This window comes from Ctenocephalides felis, unplaced genomic scaffold, assembly GCF_003426905.1.
Source record: "Ctenocephalides felis isolate EL2017-DRISC unplaced genomic scaffold, ASM342690v1 CF-g0.4_SCAFFOLD_00845, whole genome shotgun sequence".
NCBI classification, from domain to species: domain Eukaryota; kingdom Metazoa; phylum Arthropoda; class Insecta; order Siphonaptera; family Pulicidae; genus Ctenocephalides; species Ctenocephalides felis.
This window is the reverse complement of record NW_020536999.1, coordinates 6,545,819-6,565,279: the sequence shown is the minus strand read 5'-3', so window position 1 is coordinate 6,565,279 and position 19,461 is coordinate 6,545,819. Positions and strand designations below refer to the sequence as shown.

Genomic DNA, 19,461 nt, shown 5'->3' with positions numbered 1-19,461 from the left:
TGTTTTGATCAACGAGTGATCAGGTTGGACAACATGAAGCACATTTCAAATGCGAGTTTTTCGGTGGCAAAATTTGAAATCCGAAATTATTATTAGTTTTAACAGAAAAACATAAAATCTGAACATACAAAAGTTTTTGAGAGAAAACGAATAATATATATATATATATATATATATATATCTTTTCATTAAAACCATATAAAATATGTATGAACTTGCGGGAATCAAAGAGTTTATGTGAATAATAATACAACCGTTTATGCAGAAGGATAAAAACAGACTGACTGATTATATATTCTTTAACTAAACACATGCAAAAGAGAAACATATATACATAAACAGAGTAGGCATAGAGTGTTTAGTATCATAAACATTGAAGTGGACTATAAAACTCGGTACTCGGTACGGTTGAAAATTTGAGTTTTTAGGTGAAGTGAAGTTTAATTAATTACAGCACGACCAAGACGAACGACAAAGCCATTAATAAACTTTAATTTATTGTTTTTTTATTTTTTTATTATAATAAATTTTAATGAAATTTTGATCAATGTTGATTCATCAGATTCGAATTTCAATCCATTTTCAAATAAAAAGAACCACTGCAAAACGGCAAAATATTTTTAATGACAAAGCAATGTTGGCCGGGTCAGCTAGTTCGAATGTATCCCCCGTAAATAAATAGATTTTACTGTATATTTAGGTTATCCATTGTCGATTGAGTAAACATATTAACAAATTGGATTTTCTGCTGAAAATCATAAACTTCTTTCTTGTGGAATTTCACAAAAATAGTAAGGCTTTGAATAAAACAAAAATAAATAGGTTTTGTACTATGTATTGATATTATTAAACAATTACATACAAGGCACTGGTTAGGAGTAACAAACAGAGTTGTGACTGAAATTTACATTAAACAAAGTGCAATTAATATCCTGTATAAATATAAATTGAGATGAAGTTGAGTGATTGATAAAGATTATATGGTGCAACAGTTTCTAGGCTGATACAACATTGACTGTTAAATTAGTTTGTTCTTAAGTATGTCCTCTTTCATTTCACATTAATATATGTTTTGTTTTGAATCTTTTATTGAATGTGTCTTTCTACAGTATGCACTGATAAATGCTTTCTTAAACTACTTAACCATAAAAATGTTTTCTTGCATATTACGCACTCATGAGAGCGATCTCCAGTATGGACTAATTTATGTTCATTTAATATTTTTTTCAATCTGAATGTTTTATTACATATTTCACATGTGTAAGGTCGTTCTTCAGTATGCACTGATAAATGGGATCTCAAAGTACTTATGTGTATAAATGTTTTATTACATATTTTACACTCATAAGGGCGTTCCCCAGTATGGATCATTTCATGTTGGATTAAGTTATATTTATTTGTGAATGCTTTATTGCATATTTCGCACACATAAGGACTTTCTCCAGTATGAACTGATAAATGTGCTTTTAAATGACTTAACCGTGACAGTGTTTTATTACATATTTTGCACTCATAAGAACGTTCTTCAGAATGGACCACTTTATGTTGTTTTAACATTTTTTTCATTCTAAATGTTTTATTACAAATTTCACATGCATAAGGACGTTCACCAGTATGAATCAATGAATGCTGTCTTAAACTACTTGACCGTAAAAATCTTTTATTGCATATTTTACACTCATGAGAGCGTTCCCCAGAGTGTATAATTTTATGTCGGTTTAAGTTATGTTTTGTTGCAAATGTTTTACGGCATATTTCACATGTATACGGTTTCAATTTATTAGTAGTTTCACTTATTCCTGAAACTTCTTCAAATGATTTTTTCGTACTATCCACTAAATTACTTGAATTACTGATCTCTTCATCACATATATAAGAATTTTCATCTAAAACAGTTTTGTTTGTACTAGCCACATCATCTTGGTCATAAATCGTCTCTTGTTTTATTTCCTCGTCAATTGTAACCTCGGATTTTGAAAATTGCTGCCGACATATATCATCATCCATATACAAATCTGATGTATTTTCACATTCATCAAATTCCTGTTTCACTTGAGAATAGTCATCGAACGGTTCGGTTTTAATTGTTTTGTTAAAATCTGTTTCTTCAGACATGTTTGAAGTTTGTAGGTTATAATAAACAAACTGGTGATGAAATCAATCAATTAAATGTTGAGAAGTCTTTTAATTTATGTGTATAATAATAAATATGTTTAGATATTTACTATTCGTTTATTGTTTAATATGATATGCTAACACTGACCTTTTTACTGAATTTATCTTCTAATTTAACTTTAACCATAAACCACTTTGATATTTCTCCTCCATTTTGCTTTTATAAAAAACGGATCAAGCTGAAGTTAAATACAAATCAGCTGTAAGTTTTTCGGCGGCAAAATTTGAAATTCAAAACTACGAGGGTCATGTAAAAAATAAAGTTCCCACATTTTTTTCAGGGTTGAGGCATTTTTTATTGCAATAAATGTGTATGCCATCGGAAAGCTTGTATTTCAAAATATTTTTCTACATAATCGCCAGATTTTTCAACGCATTTTTGCTGAGGAGTTTTCCACTTCTGTGTAAACCCGCTTCGAAGAACTCCGCCGCCACGCCCTTGCTCGGTCTTCTTCTCCGGCGATTTTGGATGGCTTTTTTGAGTTTTGTTAGTGTTTCGCATAGTGGACTTTTTAAGCATTAATTCGGTAAGCAAGACACATTTTCGGTCCCAAAACTCGATGGCCTCTCCCTGCACCGTTTGAGGACGTGCTGGACGCTGATGCAAGTTTTGCCGTAAACTTCTTCCAACTGTCTATGAATTTCAATAGTTGTGAGCTTCGTTTAAAAATCAAATGACTTAACGGATTTCACATTTGCATATTGTCAAGATTCACAATCTAAACTAGTTGGTTTGGTATTTAGCCTTGAGGCAAGTTACATGAACTTCCCGATATGTTTAAATAATCGACTTAACCGATAAAAACTAAATTACTTAATTTATGAGTCATTAAAAGTATTCCGAGTGGATTTATTACACATAACTGAAAACGTACGAACACTTTGACTCGGAGTATTTTCTAAAAGCAAATTTTCAAAAATCAATAATTTAAAACTAATCACGACTACTGATAAAGTATGATATCTTTAAAACTATTTTCAAATTTTATAAATCCGCGCAGGATTTTTGCTAAAGCGTCGGATCTTAACAAATGCCAGGAAAGCTCATAAATTTTTCAAAGTTTGATGGTGAAACGACTTATTGTAGGATCGTAATACTTTTAGTATGTTCTGTAAAGACAATGACATATATCGTAAAAAAAATTTCAAGAAAATTGTCGAACAGTAATATTTAACAAAAAATTACAAAAAAGCTATCTTTACCGAAAATTAATCAGTACGATTTTTATCTTTTTCCTAAATTTTAAATTTTTCTAATCAGTTTAGTAGTTTATGGGAAAACGTCGATGAAGGTCTAATTTTGACTGAAAAGCGTTACTAGTATTTTTCAAACTTTGATGAATTTTTAAAATTAAACTACTTGTAGTAAGACCATGATGTATATCGCCAAAAAAAGTTCCATGAAAATCGGCTTAATTTTTTTTTTAACAGTTCATTACAAGAAAACGGCTCGGTAGATTTTCACCTAAAATTAATCAGCATCATTCCCAACTAATATCTTTCGAACAGTTTTTGATTTTTCAAAATCGGTTCGGTAGTATGAGCTTAAATGTGGACGAAAATTTAACACTTTTTTTTCAACATTTAATTAAAAGAAAACGGCTCGGTAGATTTTCACCTAAAATTAATCAGCATCATTCCCAAATGATATCTTTCGAACAGTTTTTGATTTTTTAAAATCGGTTCGGTAGGATGAGCTTAAATGTGGACGAAAATTTAACACTTTTTTTCAACATTTAATTACAAGAAAACGGCTCGGTAGATTTTCACCTAAAACTAATCAGTACCATTCCCAACTAATATCTTTCGAACAGTTTTTGATTTTTTAAAATCGGTTCGGTAGGATGAGCATAAATGTGGACGAAAAGTTTAACACTTTTTTTCAAATTGCAAAGAAACGGCTTGGCAGATCGTCAAACAAAACTGACAAACGATAGTCCTCACCAAAATACATCAAATAGCTTTTAAATTTCTAAAATCGGCTCAGGCGTTTTTGAGAAAACGTCGATCAAAGGTCTAACTTTGACAAATGCCAAAAAAACAATACCAATTTTTGCAAACTTTGACGAATTTTTAAAGCTGAACCAGTTGTCGTAGGGCCGTAATATTTTAGTATGATATAGAAGACTATGGTATCTACCGTCAAAAAAATAATCATAAAAATCGTCGAATTTTTTTTTTTAAAACTTTATTACAAGAAAACGGCCCGGCGGATCTCTACCAAAAAATAATCACCACAATTCCCAACCAATATCTTTCGAACGGTTTTTGAATTTTCAAAATCGGTTCAGAATTGCGGGCTAAAACGTGGACGAAAGAGTTTTCACTTCTCTGCTATTTACGAAGAAACGGTTTGGCCGATCGTCGCACAAAACTGTCGAACAATAGTCCTCATCGAGATACATCGAATGGCTTTTAAATTTTTGAAATCGGTCCAGCCGTTTTTGAGAAAACGGCGATTTACGGCAAAAAATCTGTTGGTGCACACGCACACACACACACACACACACACATACTTTTTCCAAATTTGGTCTCATTCGATTCAGAATGGCTTGAAACGTCGAGAAAACATAAAATTAGCGAATCGGATTTTTTTATGAAAACATAAACTTCTCCTTCGGGAAGTTAAAAAATATTGCCAAGAGCGTTAAACAATAAAACATAATACATATTATGAATAAACTAGTGAGGCGCATGGCAACGTGCCTTAAGGCTAATTGCTGGAACTTCCCGTACCGTAATTAAACATTCGAAAAATGAAAATAATCGATAATTGTTTTGAATAATTTCAAATAGATTATTTATTATAAATATATATTTTAAACTTAATTAATAGTTTAGAAAATTTTTCAAAATTTTGAAATTTTTTTAGAAGTTGAAAATTTTTTTTAAAATTTTTTTAAAAATTTTTGAAAAGATTCGGTTTTTTAGAAAATTTCAAAATATTCTCAAATTTTTGTAAAAAATCTTTTTTTTATTTTGATTTTTTTTTAAATTTTCCAAAATTTAATTTTGTGATTTTTTTTATTTATTTTCATTCTGCAATCTATAAAAATAATTATTTTTAGCAGAGAATGCTGACAAGTTGTTTACAAATTAGTATATACGCCACCAGATTGTTTCGTCTGGAAAGATGAAAAAATTTTTGCTTGTTTTATATTTGAAAAGAAAAATTTGATTTTATTACACAACAGTAATGAATTTATTTCGATTACAAAAATGAAGTGTTTTTTAGTTGAACTTCTCTAAGTAAATGAAAGTGAATCCGCAAATTATCCGTTTCATTGAGGTGCTCTTTGGTAAACCACATTTTTTGTTTTTTGGTCTGGCGTTAACACAAACAAAGCGGATGGTTTTCCAACTCGTGAACAGGAAACGTATAACTGCCCATGTGAAAAACAATGATTTTCTAAATAATCTATATGAAATTTATCCTTGTTCAAATCTAGACTTGTTATTGCGAACGCAAGGCGAACTGGAAATTGTAATCGTTTGAAGTCAAACGGAAGACCAGTCGGAATCATTGGTATGTCACCAAATCGCCAGCAATATTTGATTGAATGGTGAAATTCAGTGCGTGTACATCATTATTCTTTGCGGCAAGAATTGCTCGTTGACTTGATCAAGGATAATTCTGAAAATTCTCACTAATGTCATTACTCGAATTTTTAATTACGGTGCGTCAAGTTTCAGCAACTTGCATCAAGGCACGATGCCATGCACAACTAATTTTCTTAGCTATAAACCTTGCGGAGCCCGAGACCTTTCCAACGAATGCAAAATTGTCGAAATCGGTTCGTGCGTTCTAGAGTTATATCGTCACGAAGGAAAATACGACTTATTTTTATATATATGTAGATAATCTATTTGAAATTCACGAAAATGATGAAAAATTTCGGAAATTTGAATTTTTTGAAACTTTGTTTTTTTTTGAAAATTTTGAATTTTTTTTTTTGAACATTTTCAAAATTACGAAATTTTCTTCAAGCAAAATGTTTTTTGAATTAATTTATTCGGATGATCCGTTCTCTCAAAAACTGCATATTCGTTTTTACACCCTTTGCGCTCCATACCCCCGAAACGGCAAAATTGCCTTTTGCAAAAACGCATCGCGATCAAGTACAAACCAAGATTTTTTATTCATACAAATCCGTTACACGCAAATTAAAAATCTTGGTATGCCAACAAAATTGACACAAAATGTGTGCACATTATTAAAATCTTTATGAAACATCTGATAATTTGATGTGTATATATCTAATGATCATTTTTGACCTCCAAAAGGCATTTTTTAAACTTATTATTATTGAAACTCCGAAACCACTAGACCTGCCTTCCTAAAAATTCATCAGTTCTCTTTTTCGTCAATATAAATAAAATGTTTTTTTGAATCATTCAAATCGAACGCTTCGTTCTCTCGTAAACTAAATTACCGTTTTTGGCACTTTTTGCCCCGTATCATCGAATGATACCGGAACAACTAGACCTGCCTTTGCCAAAAACTAATCCGCACATCTCCGTTCAAAGTTTTCTTCATTTGTTCAAAAATGACGGCATTTACACAGAATTTTGGGTTTGATATAGGAAGCCGCGAATATAGGAATTGGGTAAAAATTTTTTTGGCCGCGAATTGCAAAAACGCTAATAAAGAACTTCTACTTGACCAGCATCTGTACTATGTATTTATATTATTAAACAATTACATACAATACACTAATTATGAGTAACAAACAGAACAATATAATGCACAAATTAGAATTAATATCTTGTATTCATTTTCACAGAGTGTTCTCTAGTATGTCCTTTTTTATGTCGCATTAATTTTTGTTCTGTTTTGTATTTTTTATTGCATATGTCACATGGATAAGGTCGTTCTTCACTATGCGCTGATGAATGCTGTCTTAAATTACTTGACTGTGAAAATCTTTTATTGCATATTTTGCACTCATAAGGTTGTTCTCCAGTATGAACTGATAAATGTGTTTTTAAATAACGTAAGCATGAAAATGTTTTATTACATATTTTGCACTCATAAGAACGTTCTCCAGAATGGACTGCTTCATGTTGTTTTAACATTTTTTTCATTCTGAATGTTTTATTACATATTTCACATGCGTAAGGGCGTTCACCAGTATGAATCGATAAATGGTCTCTTAAACTACTTGAATGTAAAAATGTTTTCTTGCATATTTTGCACTCATAAGGTTGTTCTCCAGTATGAACTGATAAATGTGCTTTTAAATAACTTAACCGTAAAAGTGTTTTATTACATATTTTGCACTCATAAGAACGTTCTCCAGAATGGACTGCTTTATGTTGTTTTAACACTCTTTTCATTCGAAATGTTTTATTACATATTTCACATGCATAAGGACGTTCACCAGTATGAATCGATAAATGGTCTCTTAAACTACTTGAATGTAAAAATGTTTTATTGCATATTTTGCACTCATAAGGGCGTTCCCCAGTGTGAATCATTACATGTTGTTGTAAGCTATGTTTTGCTGTGAATGTTTTATTGCATGATTCACATGTATACGGTTTCAATTTATTAGTTGTTTCACTTTTTCCTGAAACTTCTTCAAATGATTTGTTCCTACTATCCACTAAATTACTTGATTCACCGATCTTTTCACCACATATATAAGAACTTTCATCTAATACAGTTTTGTTTGTACTAGTCATGTCATCTTGCTCATCAATCATCTCTTGTTTTATTTCCTCGTCAATTGTAACCTCAGATTTAAGAAATTGCTGCCGACAAATATCATCATCCATATACAAATTTGACGTATCATAATCATCAAGTTCCTGTTTCACTTGAGGATAATCATCGAACGGTTCGGTTTTAATTGTTTTGGTAAAATCAATTTCTTCAGACATTTTTGAGGATAGTTTAGTTACAATAGACTAACTTTTGATGAGTTCTTAAAGATTGAGAAGTCTCAGTGTATAATGATATATGTGTTACGATTATTTATTTCGCTTGTTGTTTAATATAATATAACACTAACACCGACCTTTTTACTAAATTTATCTTCGAATTTAACTTTAACAATTCCATAAACCAATTTGACAATTTTCCTCCATATTTGTTTTATAAACACGTGATCAGGTTGGACAACATTAAGCACATTTCAAATGCGAGTTTTTCAGAGGCAAATTTGAAATAAAAAATTATTAGTTTCAACAGAAAGAATTTCGTAATCTAAAGATACAAAGGTTTTAGAGGGAAAACAAGGTACAATGCAAACCTACAGCAAATAATAATAAATATTGTACAATTTTTCAAAAATAGTAAGGCTTTGAATAAAACAAAAATAAATAGCATTTGTAATATGTATTTATATTATTAAACAATTACATACAATACACTGGTTATGAGTAACAAACAGAGTTGTGTACTGAAATATATAATAACTGAAGTGCAATTAATATGCTATATCAATATAAATTGTGTAAAGGATAAGGATTATTAGGTTGGGCAGTTTTTAGACTGATTCAACAGTTTTGTTGACTTTTTAATTACAGTTGGTTCTCTAGTATGTATTCTTTTTTCATGTTGTATTAATACAGGTTTTGTTTTGAATGTTTTATTGCATGTCTCACATTCATAAGGTCGTTCTTCACTATGCACTGATGAATGCAATTTTAAACTATTTATCTGTGTAAATCTTTTATTGCATATTTTGCACTCATGAGGTCGTTCTTCAGTATGAACTGATAAATGATATTTTAAACTACCATACTGTAAAAATGTTTTTTTGCATATTTTGCACTCATGAGGACGTTCACCAGTATGGATCAATGAATGCTGCTTTAAACTATGTGACTGTGAAAATCTTCTATAGCATATTTTGCACTCATAAGGCTGTTCTCCAGTGTGGACCAATTTATGCTGATTTAAGTTTGACTTTTTATTGAATTTTTTATTGCATAATTCACAAATATGAGGACGTTCACCAGTATGAATCAATGAATGCTGTCTTAAACTGCTTGACCGTGAAAATCTTTTATTGCATATTTTGCACTCATGAGGGCGTTCCCCAGAGTGTATAATTTCATGTCGGTTTAAGTTATGTTTTGTTGCAAACGGTTTCAATTTATTAGTTGTTTCACTTTTTCCTGAAACTTCTTCAAATTTGTTCGTACTATCCACTAAATTACTTGAATTACTGATCTCTTCATCACATATATAAGAATTTTCATCTAATACAGTTTTGTTTGTATTAGTCAAATAATCTTGGTCATCAATCGTCTCTTGTTTTATTCCCTCGTCAATTGTAACCTCAGATTTAAGAAATTGCTGCAGACATATATCATCATTATACATACACAAATCTGGCGTATTGTCGTATTCATCAAATTCCTGTTTCGCTTGAGGATAATCATCGAACGGTTCGGTTTTAATTGTTTTGTTAGAAACTGTTTCTTCAGACATGTTTGAGGTTTGTAGGTTATAATAAACAAACTGGTAATGAATTCTTAAAAATTCAGAAGTCTGAGTGTATAATAATAAATATGTTTCGATATTTGATCATTCGTTTATTATTTAATATGATATAATTCTAACACTGACCTTCTTGCTATTATTTTATCTTCGAACTTAACTTTAACAATTCCATAAACCACTTTGACAATTTTCCTCCATATTTGTTTTATAAACACGTGATCAGGTTGGACAACATTAAGCACATTTCAAATGTGAGTTTTTCGGCGGCAAAATTTGAAATCCAAAATTATTATTAGTTTCAACAAAAAACATAAAATCTGAGCATACAAACGTTTTTGAGAGGAAACAAATAAATATATAATATCTCCGGTCATGTGCTGCTTGGTCTTATTTTCGAGTTGTCTCGTAAAAGGATTTTGGCCGGTACCTTTCCAATGTGCGAAGCCATCAAACTGATCGTCCTGTTACTTTCTTTCTTCTCATATCATTGACTTTGCTTTTAAATATGACACGGTTCATTATCGTCACCGCCCACTTTTTTCTCTTTTTCGATCTCAACATTTTCAGGACGCGATTTTGTCAATGTATTTTTCCCACACGCTGAGAATTTTCTTGCGGTCAGTCACTCCATTTTCACTATTGTCTTTCATTTCGTTTCTTTTTTATTTAGTCCAATCCATTTTCTTTGTAACCGCCTGAAACATTAAATCGTGCCTATTTTGTTGAAGCAAAACTTCTTTAGGCGTGACTAGGGTGTAAATTCGTACAAATGCAACGGAAATAGTTCGAGCTGTACGTCTTTCGCTCTCGATGATATCATTTCTATACGGGTATGTGAATAGAGATCTGTCGTTGTATGCGTACCGATATCAACAAGGAAATCGGCTTAAATAAATAAACATTTTAAAGTTACATATTCGAGTTCTTCGAGGAATGTGCAATATTCCATGGTATGTTTCAAACCACACTATTCACAATGGTCTGAACATACCTTATAATAAAGATGTTACCAAGGACAAATGCTTCACTCTCATAACCATACAATTGAAAACCATCTTAACAAACTACTGCAACCGCTTCAAGATTTAAAAGAAACTGGTCCATAGATCTACTCGAGTAGATTTATTTTCTTTAAGAGGGTATTCTAGTGTAGAGCAATGAATTTTAGGTCAAATTTAAAGTGTCGTAAAAGAAAGCAATGAATATTTTTACTAACCATTTTTTTTACTAATTGTTCACTAATAATATTTAAATACAAAACAAAAATTAAACTAGCTGTAAGTGGAATTTTGTCTTAAGGCAATTAAGGCATCGTGTCTTAAGGCAAACTGCTGGAACTTCCCGTACCGCAATTCAAAATTTGAGTAATTAAAAATAATCAATAATAATCAATAAAAGTTGATCAATGATTTGAAACTTTTAATAGAATTTCGAACCATCATGTGCAAAAACATACCGTGTTGAAATAAAAACGTAATTTCTGAAATATATTCTAATTAATAAATAATATATTATATATATTATATATTTGTTATTAAAATATAATAAATTAAATAATACAATAATCAAATAATTCAAAAATATATTTTAACATTAGCATTTTCCAATAAATTAATTTCAACAAATGAGACTGATTATATTTTAATTAAAATGTGACTATAAATACTTAATTATTTTTTATTTGTCAAATTTTACTTAAAATTTAAAATGTTTACTTAAAATGATATAACTTTCATGAAGTACAAAGAAAATGGGAAATAATAAATAGAATTATATATACTGCGGAATATTGAAAACTATTCGTATTCATACTGAAATTTTATTTTATTTATATTTTTTATTGGCACCTCAGTCTTGACATGATTTCAGCCCTTCTAGCCATCGGAAATGCTAAAAATAAAAAGATTATTAATCTACAATGATGTCGCAATCGCCCGAACTAGCGATGAGTAAAAAACATTTATTTTACAAATTGGCGACTGTTTGAAAAAAAAGTGTTTTTTTACTGTTTTTGTGAGTTTCTCGAATTTTTTAAAAATAGTAAAAATTGGAAATTGGGGATAATCCTAATTCGGGCTATAGATAGGTCTATAAACAAGACTCTCTGAACATTTCAAGTGAATCGGTCGTGTAGAACTCGAGAAATCGTGTCAACCGTACTGAAAAAATCTGTTCTGAGTAAAACGCATTTAAAGTTTTGCGTGACGCCAAACCAGTATGGAGACCGAGTCAGTAAAATGACTATATCTCCGAAAATAATTCAAATTTTCAAAAACCTTCTCGTACCCATATTCTTAGATAGTTAAACTTTGAAAATATGCAATAAAAAACGATTTTTTTGAATTTCTACACTAGAATACCCCCTTAAATGTTCACTCAATGGAATGATCCTGATACTATTTATTATATCATTATCTCATTACTATTCTTATTATTATTACAGTTATGTGTATCATTATCATTATTATTTATATTATTATTATTCTTTTTATTAAATATATTTTTGGTTGTTAAATAATAGCAAAATAGCTTATAGAATTATATTTATTATATTTTGATTGCTGATTATTAATTAATAAAAAAAACTAAAAAAAAGTTAATTTTAGTACAAATCTTGATTTAATGAAAAATGCCTGAATCAGAAGAATATTTTACCCTGTTCTTTGAAAATAATAAAACAAATTAAACATTTGTGCCGTGTACAAAACGTAAGTTTATTGATTAGAAATTATTTCTATATTATTCGTAGTTTCTATAAATCTTTGAAGTTATTAAAATGGAAAATATTTTTTAGGCAAAACAGATATTACTGTTGGCTGTTCAAAGAATGAGATTATATCACCAACGAAAAAGTAAAAAAAAATACCATCAGTCAATGAATGTATGTTAATTTTAATTACATGATGAGTGAAGTTGCAAAAACAATATTTAAAACAATTCAAGACGATGTTAACTGAGCATATTAATAATTTAATCCATAATATAGATTTTTTCAACCCAAAAATTTTACATTTTGAAGAGAACGTAATTGAAAGAAGATTCGCAGAGGGGTTGTTTTTACAATTGCATAACCACAGAGTCATAAACAAACGCTTCGACAATACGACCCTGAACGAAACAAACACGTGGTTCCTAAATAGCGTGTCAAAATTTCTTTTCATTATTTCATTTCATTTCAAAATTAAGAAATTGGATTTTCTGGTGATAATCATAAACTCCTTTGGGAAGTTAATAATAATGAAAATTGTAGAATTTTAGAAAAAATAATAGGGCTTTGAATAAAACAAAAATAAATAGCATTTATACTATGTATTGATATTATTACATACAATTCACCGATTATGAATAACACAGTTGTTGCTGAAATATATATTAAATAAAGCGCAATTAATATCCTGTATAAATATAAATTAAGTAAATGGAAGGAATTATAAGATGGGACAATTTCTAGACTTATTCAACTAATTAGTTGACTTTTTAATTATAGTTTGTTCTCTAGTATGTCCTCTTACATGTCGCTTTAATACAGGTTTTGTTTTGAATGTTTTATTGCATGTCTTACATTCATAAGGTCGTTCTTCTGTATGCACTAATAAATGCTTTCTTAAATTACCTATCAGTGCAAATCTTTTGTTGCATATTTTGCACTCATGAGGCCGTTCACCAGTATGGATCATTTCATGTTGTTTTAAGCTATTTTTTGTTGTGAATGTTTTATTGCATATTTCGCACACATAAGGACGTTCTCCAGTATGAACTGATAAATGCTGTCTTAAACCATTAGACTGTAAAAATGTTTTATTGCATATTTTGCACTCATAAGAGCGTTCTCCAGAATGGAGCGCTTCATGTTGTTTTAAAATTTTTTTCATTTTGAATGTTTTATTACATATTTCACATGTGTAAGGTCGTTCTTCAGTATGCACTGATAAATGCTGTCTTAAATTACTTATCTGTGAAAATCTTTTATTGCACATTTTGCACTCATAAGGGCGTTCCCCAGTGTGAATCATTTCATGTTGTTGTAAGCCTTGTTTTGCTACAAATGTTTTACTGCATGATTTACATTTATATTTCAACTTACTAGTTGTCTTACGCTTTCTTGAAACTTTGTCAAATGTTTTGTTTGTACTATCGACTATCGTACTTGATTCACTGATCTCGTCGTTACATATGGAAAAATTTTCATCTAAAACAGTTTTGTTTGTACTAGTCACGTCATCTTGCTCATAAATCGTCTCTTGTTTTATTTCCTCGTCAATTGTAACCTCAGATTTTAGAAATTGCTGCAAACATACATCATCATCCATATACAAATTTGACGTATCATAATCATCGAATTCCTGTTTTACTTGAGGATAATCATCGAACGGTTCAATTTTAATTGTTTTGTTTAAAATTGTTTCTTCAGACATGTTCGAAGTTTGTAGGTTATAATAAACAAACTGGTGATAAGTTCTTAAAAATTGAGAAGTCTAAGTGTATAATAATAATTATGTTTCGATATTTATTAATTCGTTTATTGTTTAATATGATATAATGCAAACACTGACCTTTTTACTTCGAATTTTAACTTTAATAATTCCATAAACCACTTTGACATTTGTCCTCCATATTTGTATTATAACCACGTGATCAGGTTGGAGAACATAAACACATTTCAACTGCGAGTTTTTCGGCGGCAAATTTGAAATAAAAGATTATTAGTTTCAACAGAAAGAATTTCGAAATCTAAAGATACAAAGGTTTTAGAGGGAAAATACGGTACAATGCAAACCTAAAGCAAATAATAATGAATATTGTACAATTTTTCAAAAATAGTAAGGCTTTGAATAAAACAAAAATAAATAGCATTTGTAATATGTATTTATATTATTAAACAATTACATACAAGGCACTGGTTATGAGTAAGAAGCAGAGTTGTGACTGAAATATATAATAAATGAAGTGCAATTAATATGCTATATCAATATAAGTTGTGTAATGGATAAGGATTATTTGGTCGGGCAGTTGCTTGACTGATTCAACAGTTTTGTTGACTTTTTAATTACAGTTGGTTCTCTAGTATGCATTCTTTTTTCATGTTGTATTAATACAGGTTTTGTTTTGAATGTTTTATTGCATGTCTCACATTCATAAGGTCTTTCTTCACTATGCACTGATAAATGCTGCCTTAAACTACTCAGTATGAACTGATAAATGTGCTTTTAAATAACGTAAGCATGGAAATGTTTTATTACATATTTTGCACTCATAAGAGCGTTCTCCAGAATGGACAACTTTATGTTGTTTTAACATTTTTTTAATTCTGAATGTTTTATTACATATTTCACATGCGTAAGGACGTTTACCAGTATGAATCGATGAATGCTCTGTTAAACTACTTGAACTTGAAAATGTTTTTTTGCATATTGCGCACTCATGAGGACGTTCACCAGTATGGATCAATGAATGCTGCCTTAAACTACTTGACTGTGAAAATCTTCTATAGCATATTTTGCACTCATAAGGCTGTTCTCCAGTGTGGACCAATTTATGCTGATTTAAGTTGGACTTTTTATTGAACTTTTTATTGCATAATTCACAAATATGAGGACGTTCACCAGTATGAATCAATGAATGCTGTCTTAAACTGCTTGACCGTGAAAATCTTTTATTGCATATTTTGCACTCATGAGAGCGTTCCCCAGAGTGTATAATTTCATGTCGTTGTAAGTTATGTTTTGTTGCAAATGTTTTATGGCATGATTCACATTTATACGGTTTCAATTTATTAGTTGTTTCACTTTTTCCTGAAACTTCTTCAAATGATTTGTTCGTACTATCCACTAAATTACTTGATTCACTGATCTCTTCACCACATATATAAGAACTTTCATCTAATGCAGTTTTGTTTGTACTAGTCACATCATGTTGGTCATCAGTCGTCTCTTGTTTTATTTCCTCGTCAATTGTAACCTCAGATTTTAGAAATTGCTGCAGACATATATCATCATCCATATACAAATCTGATGTATTTTCACATTCATCAAATTCCTGTTTCACTTGAGGATAATCATCGAACGGTTCGGTTTTAATTGTTTTGTTAAAATCTGTTTCTTCAGACATGTTTGAAGTTTGTAGGTTATAATAAACAAACTGGTGATGAAATCAATCAATTAAATGTTGAGAAGTCTTTTAATTTATGTATATAATAATAAATATGTTTAGATATTTACTATTCGTTTATTGTTTAATATGATATAATGCTAACACTGACCTTTTTACTGAATTTATCTTCTAATTTAACTTTAATAATTCCATTAACCACTTTGACATTACTCCTCCATTTTGCTTTTATAAACAACAGATCAAGCTGAAGTTAAACACAAATCAGCTGTAAGTTTTTCGGCGGCAAAATTTGAAATCCGAAACTACGAGGGTCATGTAAAGAATAAGGTTCCCACATTTTTTTCAGGGTTGAGGCATTTTTAATTGCAATAAATATGTATGCCATCGAAAAGCTTGTATTTCAAAATATTTTTCTACATAATCGCCAGATTTTTCAACGCATTTTGAGTTTTCCACTTCTGTAAACCCGCTTCGAAGAACTCCGCCGCCACGCCCTTGCTCGGTCTTCTTCTCCGGCGATTTTGGATGGCTTTTTTGAGTTTTGTTAGTGTTTCGCATAGTGGACCTTTTAAGCATTAATTCGGTAAGCAAGACACATTTTCGGTCCCAAAACTCGATGGCCTCTCCCTGCACCGTTTGAGGACGTGCTGGACGCTGATGCAAGTTTTGCCGTAAACTTCTTCCAACTGTCTATGAATTTCAATAGTTGTGAGCTTCTTCGCGTTTAAAAATCGAATGACTTAACGGATTTCACATTTGCATATTGCTAAGATTCACAATCTAAAAAAAAAGAGTGCGCGTAAGAATCACACGCGATTGAAGTAAAACTTATTTGCTACTGTATAAAGTAGCAAATTTAAGTTGAGTAAAAATAAATACATCATATACTATTTTTGAATAATGTTAGTAATATGGTAACACTCGTGATGCACACATTTATTAGTGTCGTCAATCATTATACACATTTATATAATGATAAATTATAAATTATATATTTATGATTGTGAACAATAATGTAATCAAAGTCGTTCTTGCAATATGACATGATCGTTTTAAAGTAATTGCTGATTAATAAATTCTATAATATTCATTCACACAGTGGATTATATTAAACAACGCCTAAACAAATATTGTTTTTGCAAATTAACTCATCCTGTAACAATTGTGTTTTTACTTTTTCGCTGACGATATAATCACCTTGAACAGCTGTAATATCCGTCTTGCCTAACAAATTAAAGCCATACTTTTATATTTGTTTTATTTATTAAGCCCTGCACATAGCTTGATCTATGTATAGGTGAAATTAACCTTTCAGATACAGTATCTAGTTTAGGTAGATAATTTGGTATAGGTGGAAATACAAACCCGTTAAATTTACACAAAGTGGGAATTTTTCCAGAATTTAATGCCTTTTGACAAGTTTGACATCCAACCTGATTATTTGAATCAATATTCAGAAAACATTATTAAGAATTTGTTTTTGAGCATCATTTGATATTTCTAAGTCGCTTTGAAGCCAAAGTCGATCACACACAAAACAAACATAGCCAAAGCTATCATTTCTTACGCAGCGCAGATTTTTCCTTAGTTTCATTATTTATTTGCGATCATTTGCACTACAATTATTTATGGGGGACGGGATAAAATATTCTTCCGATCCTGACATTTTTATTAACTCACGAATTATACTGCTAACCCATGTCGCGCCAAAAGAAGTTTTACTTCAAAATATTGCCAAAAGCGTTAAACAATAAAACATAATACATATTATGAATAAACTAGTGGGGCGCATGGCAACGTGCCTTAAGGCTAATTGCTGGAACTTCCCGTACCGTAATTAAACATTCGAGAAATGAAATTAATCGATAATTGTTTTCAATAATTTCAAATAGATTATTTATTATAAATATATATTTTAAACTTAATTAATAGTTTAGAAAATTTTTCAAAATTTTGAAATTTTTTTAGAAGTTTAAAATTTTTTTTAAAAATTTTTGAAAACATTCGGTTTTTTAGAAAATTTCAAAATATTCTCAAATTTTTGTAAAAAATCTTTTTTATTATCTTGATTTTTTTTTAAATTTTTCAAAATTTAGTTCTTGATTTTTTTTTAATTATTTTCATTCTGCAATCTATAAAAATAATTATTTTTAGCAGAGAATGCTGACAAGTTGTTTACAAATTAGTATATACGCCACCAGATGGTTTCGTCTGGAAAGATGAAAAAATTTTTGCTTGTTTTATATTTGAAAAGGAAAAATTTGATTTTATTACACAACAGTAATGAATTTATTTCGATTACAAAAATGAAGTGTTTTTTAATTGAACTTCTCTAAGTAAATGATAGCGAATCCGAATTATCCGTTTCATTGAAGTGCTCTTTGGTAAACCACATTTTTTGTTTTTTGGTCTGACGTTAACACGAACAAAGCGGATGGTTTTCCAACTCGTGAACAGGCAACGTATAACTGCCCATGTGAAAAACAATGATTTTCTAAATAATCTATTTGAAATTTATCCCGCAAACACTAAGCGATTGGCCTTGCGACTTGTTATTGCGAACGCAAGGCGAACTGGAAATTGCAATCGTTTGAAGTCAAACGGAAGACCAGTCGGAATCATTGGTATGTCACCAAATCGCCAGCAATTTTTGATTGAATGGTGAAATTCAATTCAATCAAAAAAATTGCTTGTTGACTTAACCAAGCATAATTCTGAAAATTCTCACTAATGTCATTACTCGAATTTTTAATTACGGTGCGTCAAGTTCCAGCAACTTGCATCAAGGCACGATGCCATGCACCACTAATTTTCTTAGCTATAAACCTTGCGGAGCCCGAGACCTTTCCAACAAATGCAAAATTGTCGAAATCGGTTCGTGCGTTCTAGAGTTATATCGTCACGAAGGAAAACACGACTTATTTTTATATATATATATATATATATATATATATATATATATGTAGATAATTTATTTGAAATTCACGAAAATGATGAAACATTTCGGAAATTTGAATTTTTTTAAACTTTGTTGTTTTTTTTGAAAATTTTGAATTTTTTTTGAACATTTTCAAAATTACGAAATTTTCTTCAAGCAAAATATTTTTTGAATTAATTTATTCGGATGATCCGTTCTCTCAAAAACTGCTTAATCGTTTTTACACCCTTTGCGCTCCATACCCCCGAAACGGCAAAATTGCCTTTTGCAAAAACGCATCGCGATCAAGTACAAACCAAGATTTTTTATTCATACAAATCCGTTATACGCAAATTAAAAATCTTGGTATGCCAACAAAATTGACACAAAATGTGTGCACATTATTAAAATCTTTATGAAACATCTGATAATTTGATGTGTATATATCTAATGATCATTTTTGACCTCCAAAAGGCATTTTTTAAACTTATTATTATTGAAACTCCGAAACCACTAGACCTGCCTTCCTAAAAATTCATCAGTTCTCTTTTTCGTCAATATAAATAAAATGTTTTTTTGAATCATTCAAATCGAACGCTTCGTTCTCTCGTAAACTAAATTACCGTTTTTGGCACTTTTTGCCCCGTATCATCGAATGATACCGGAACAACTAGACCTGCCTTTGCCAAAAACTAATCCGCACATCTCCGTTCAAAGTTTTCTTCATTTGTTCAAAAATGACGGCATTTACACAGAATTTTGGGTTTGATATAGGAAGCCGCGAATATAGGAATTGGGTAAAAAT

General features: G+C 30.2%; 4 protein-coding genes across 4 annotated transcripts; all 4 read right to left on the bottom strand.

Moving 5' to 3' along the window:
• Nucleotides 1–1,085: 1,085 nt before the first annotated feature.
• Nucleotides 1,086–8,231, bottom strand: LOC113371565 (zinc finger protein 665-like). The gene is made up of 4 exons (XM_026612203.1): nucleotides 6,937–8,231; nucleotides 2,528–2,809; nucleotides 2,264–2,332; nucleotides 1,086–2,145 (listed from the first exon to the last, which is right to left on the bottom strand). Exons 1-4 carry the CDS (start codon nucleotides 8,056–8,058, stop codon nucleotides 1,087–1,089), a joined length of 2,532 nt encoding a protein of 843 aa, XP_026467988.1. The 5' UTR covers nucleotides 8,059–8,231; the 3' UTR covers nucleotide 1,086.
• A 419-nt stretch (nucleotides 8,232–8,650) lies between these two features.
• Nucleotides 8,651–9,786, bottom strand: LOC113371556 (putative zinc finger protein 833). Its single transcript, XM_026612191.1, has 2 exons — nucleotides 9,755–9,786; nucleotides 8,651–9,659 (listed from the first exon to the last, which is right to left on the bottom strand). Exon 2 carries the CDS (start codon nucleotides 9,614–9,616, stop codon nucleotides 8,651–8,653), a length of 966 nt encoding a protein of 321 aa, XP_026467976.1. The 5' UTR covers nucleotides 9,617–9,659; nucleotides 9,755–9,786.
• Nucleotides 9,787–12,989: 3,203 nt separating this feature from the next.
• Nucleotides 12,990–14,113, bottom strand: LOC113363708 (gastrula zinc finger protein XlCGF52.1-like). Its single transcript, XM_026606190.1, has one exon. The coding sequence runs from the start codon at nucleotides 14,041–14,043 to the stop codon at nucleotides 13,090–13,092; it is 954 nt and encodes a 317-aa protein (XP_026461975.1). The 5' UTR covers nucleotides 14,044–14,113; the 3' UTR covers nucleotides 12,990–13,089.
• Nucleotides 14,114–14,531: 418 nt separating this feature from the next.
• Nucleotides 14,532–15,943, bottom strand: LOC113363673 (zinc finger protein 525-like). The gene is made up of 2 exons (XM_026606149.1): nucleotides 15,888–15,943; nucleotides 14,532–15,766 (listed from the first exon to the last, which is right to left on the bottom strand). The coding sequence occupies exon 2, from the start codon at nucleotides 15,734–15,736 to the stop codon at nucleotides 14,807–14,809; it is 930 nt and encodes a 309-aa protein (XP_026461934.1). The 5' UTR covers nucleotides 15,737–15,766; nucleotides 15,888–15,943; the 3' UTR covers nucleotides 14,532–14,806.
• Nucleotides 15,944–19,461: the final 3,518 nt, after the last annotated feature.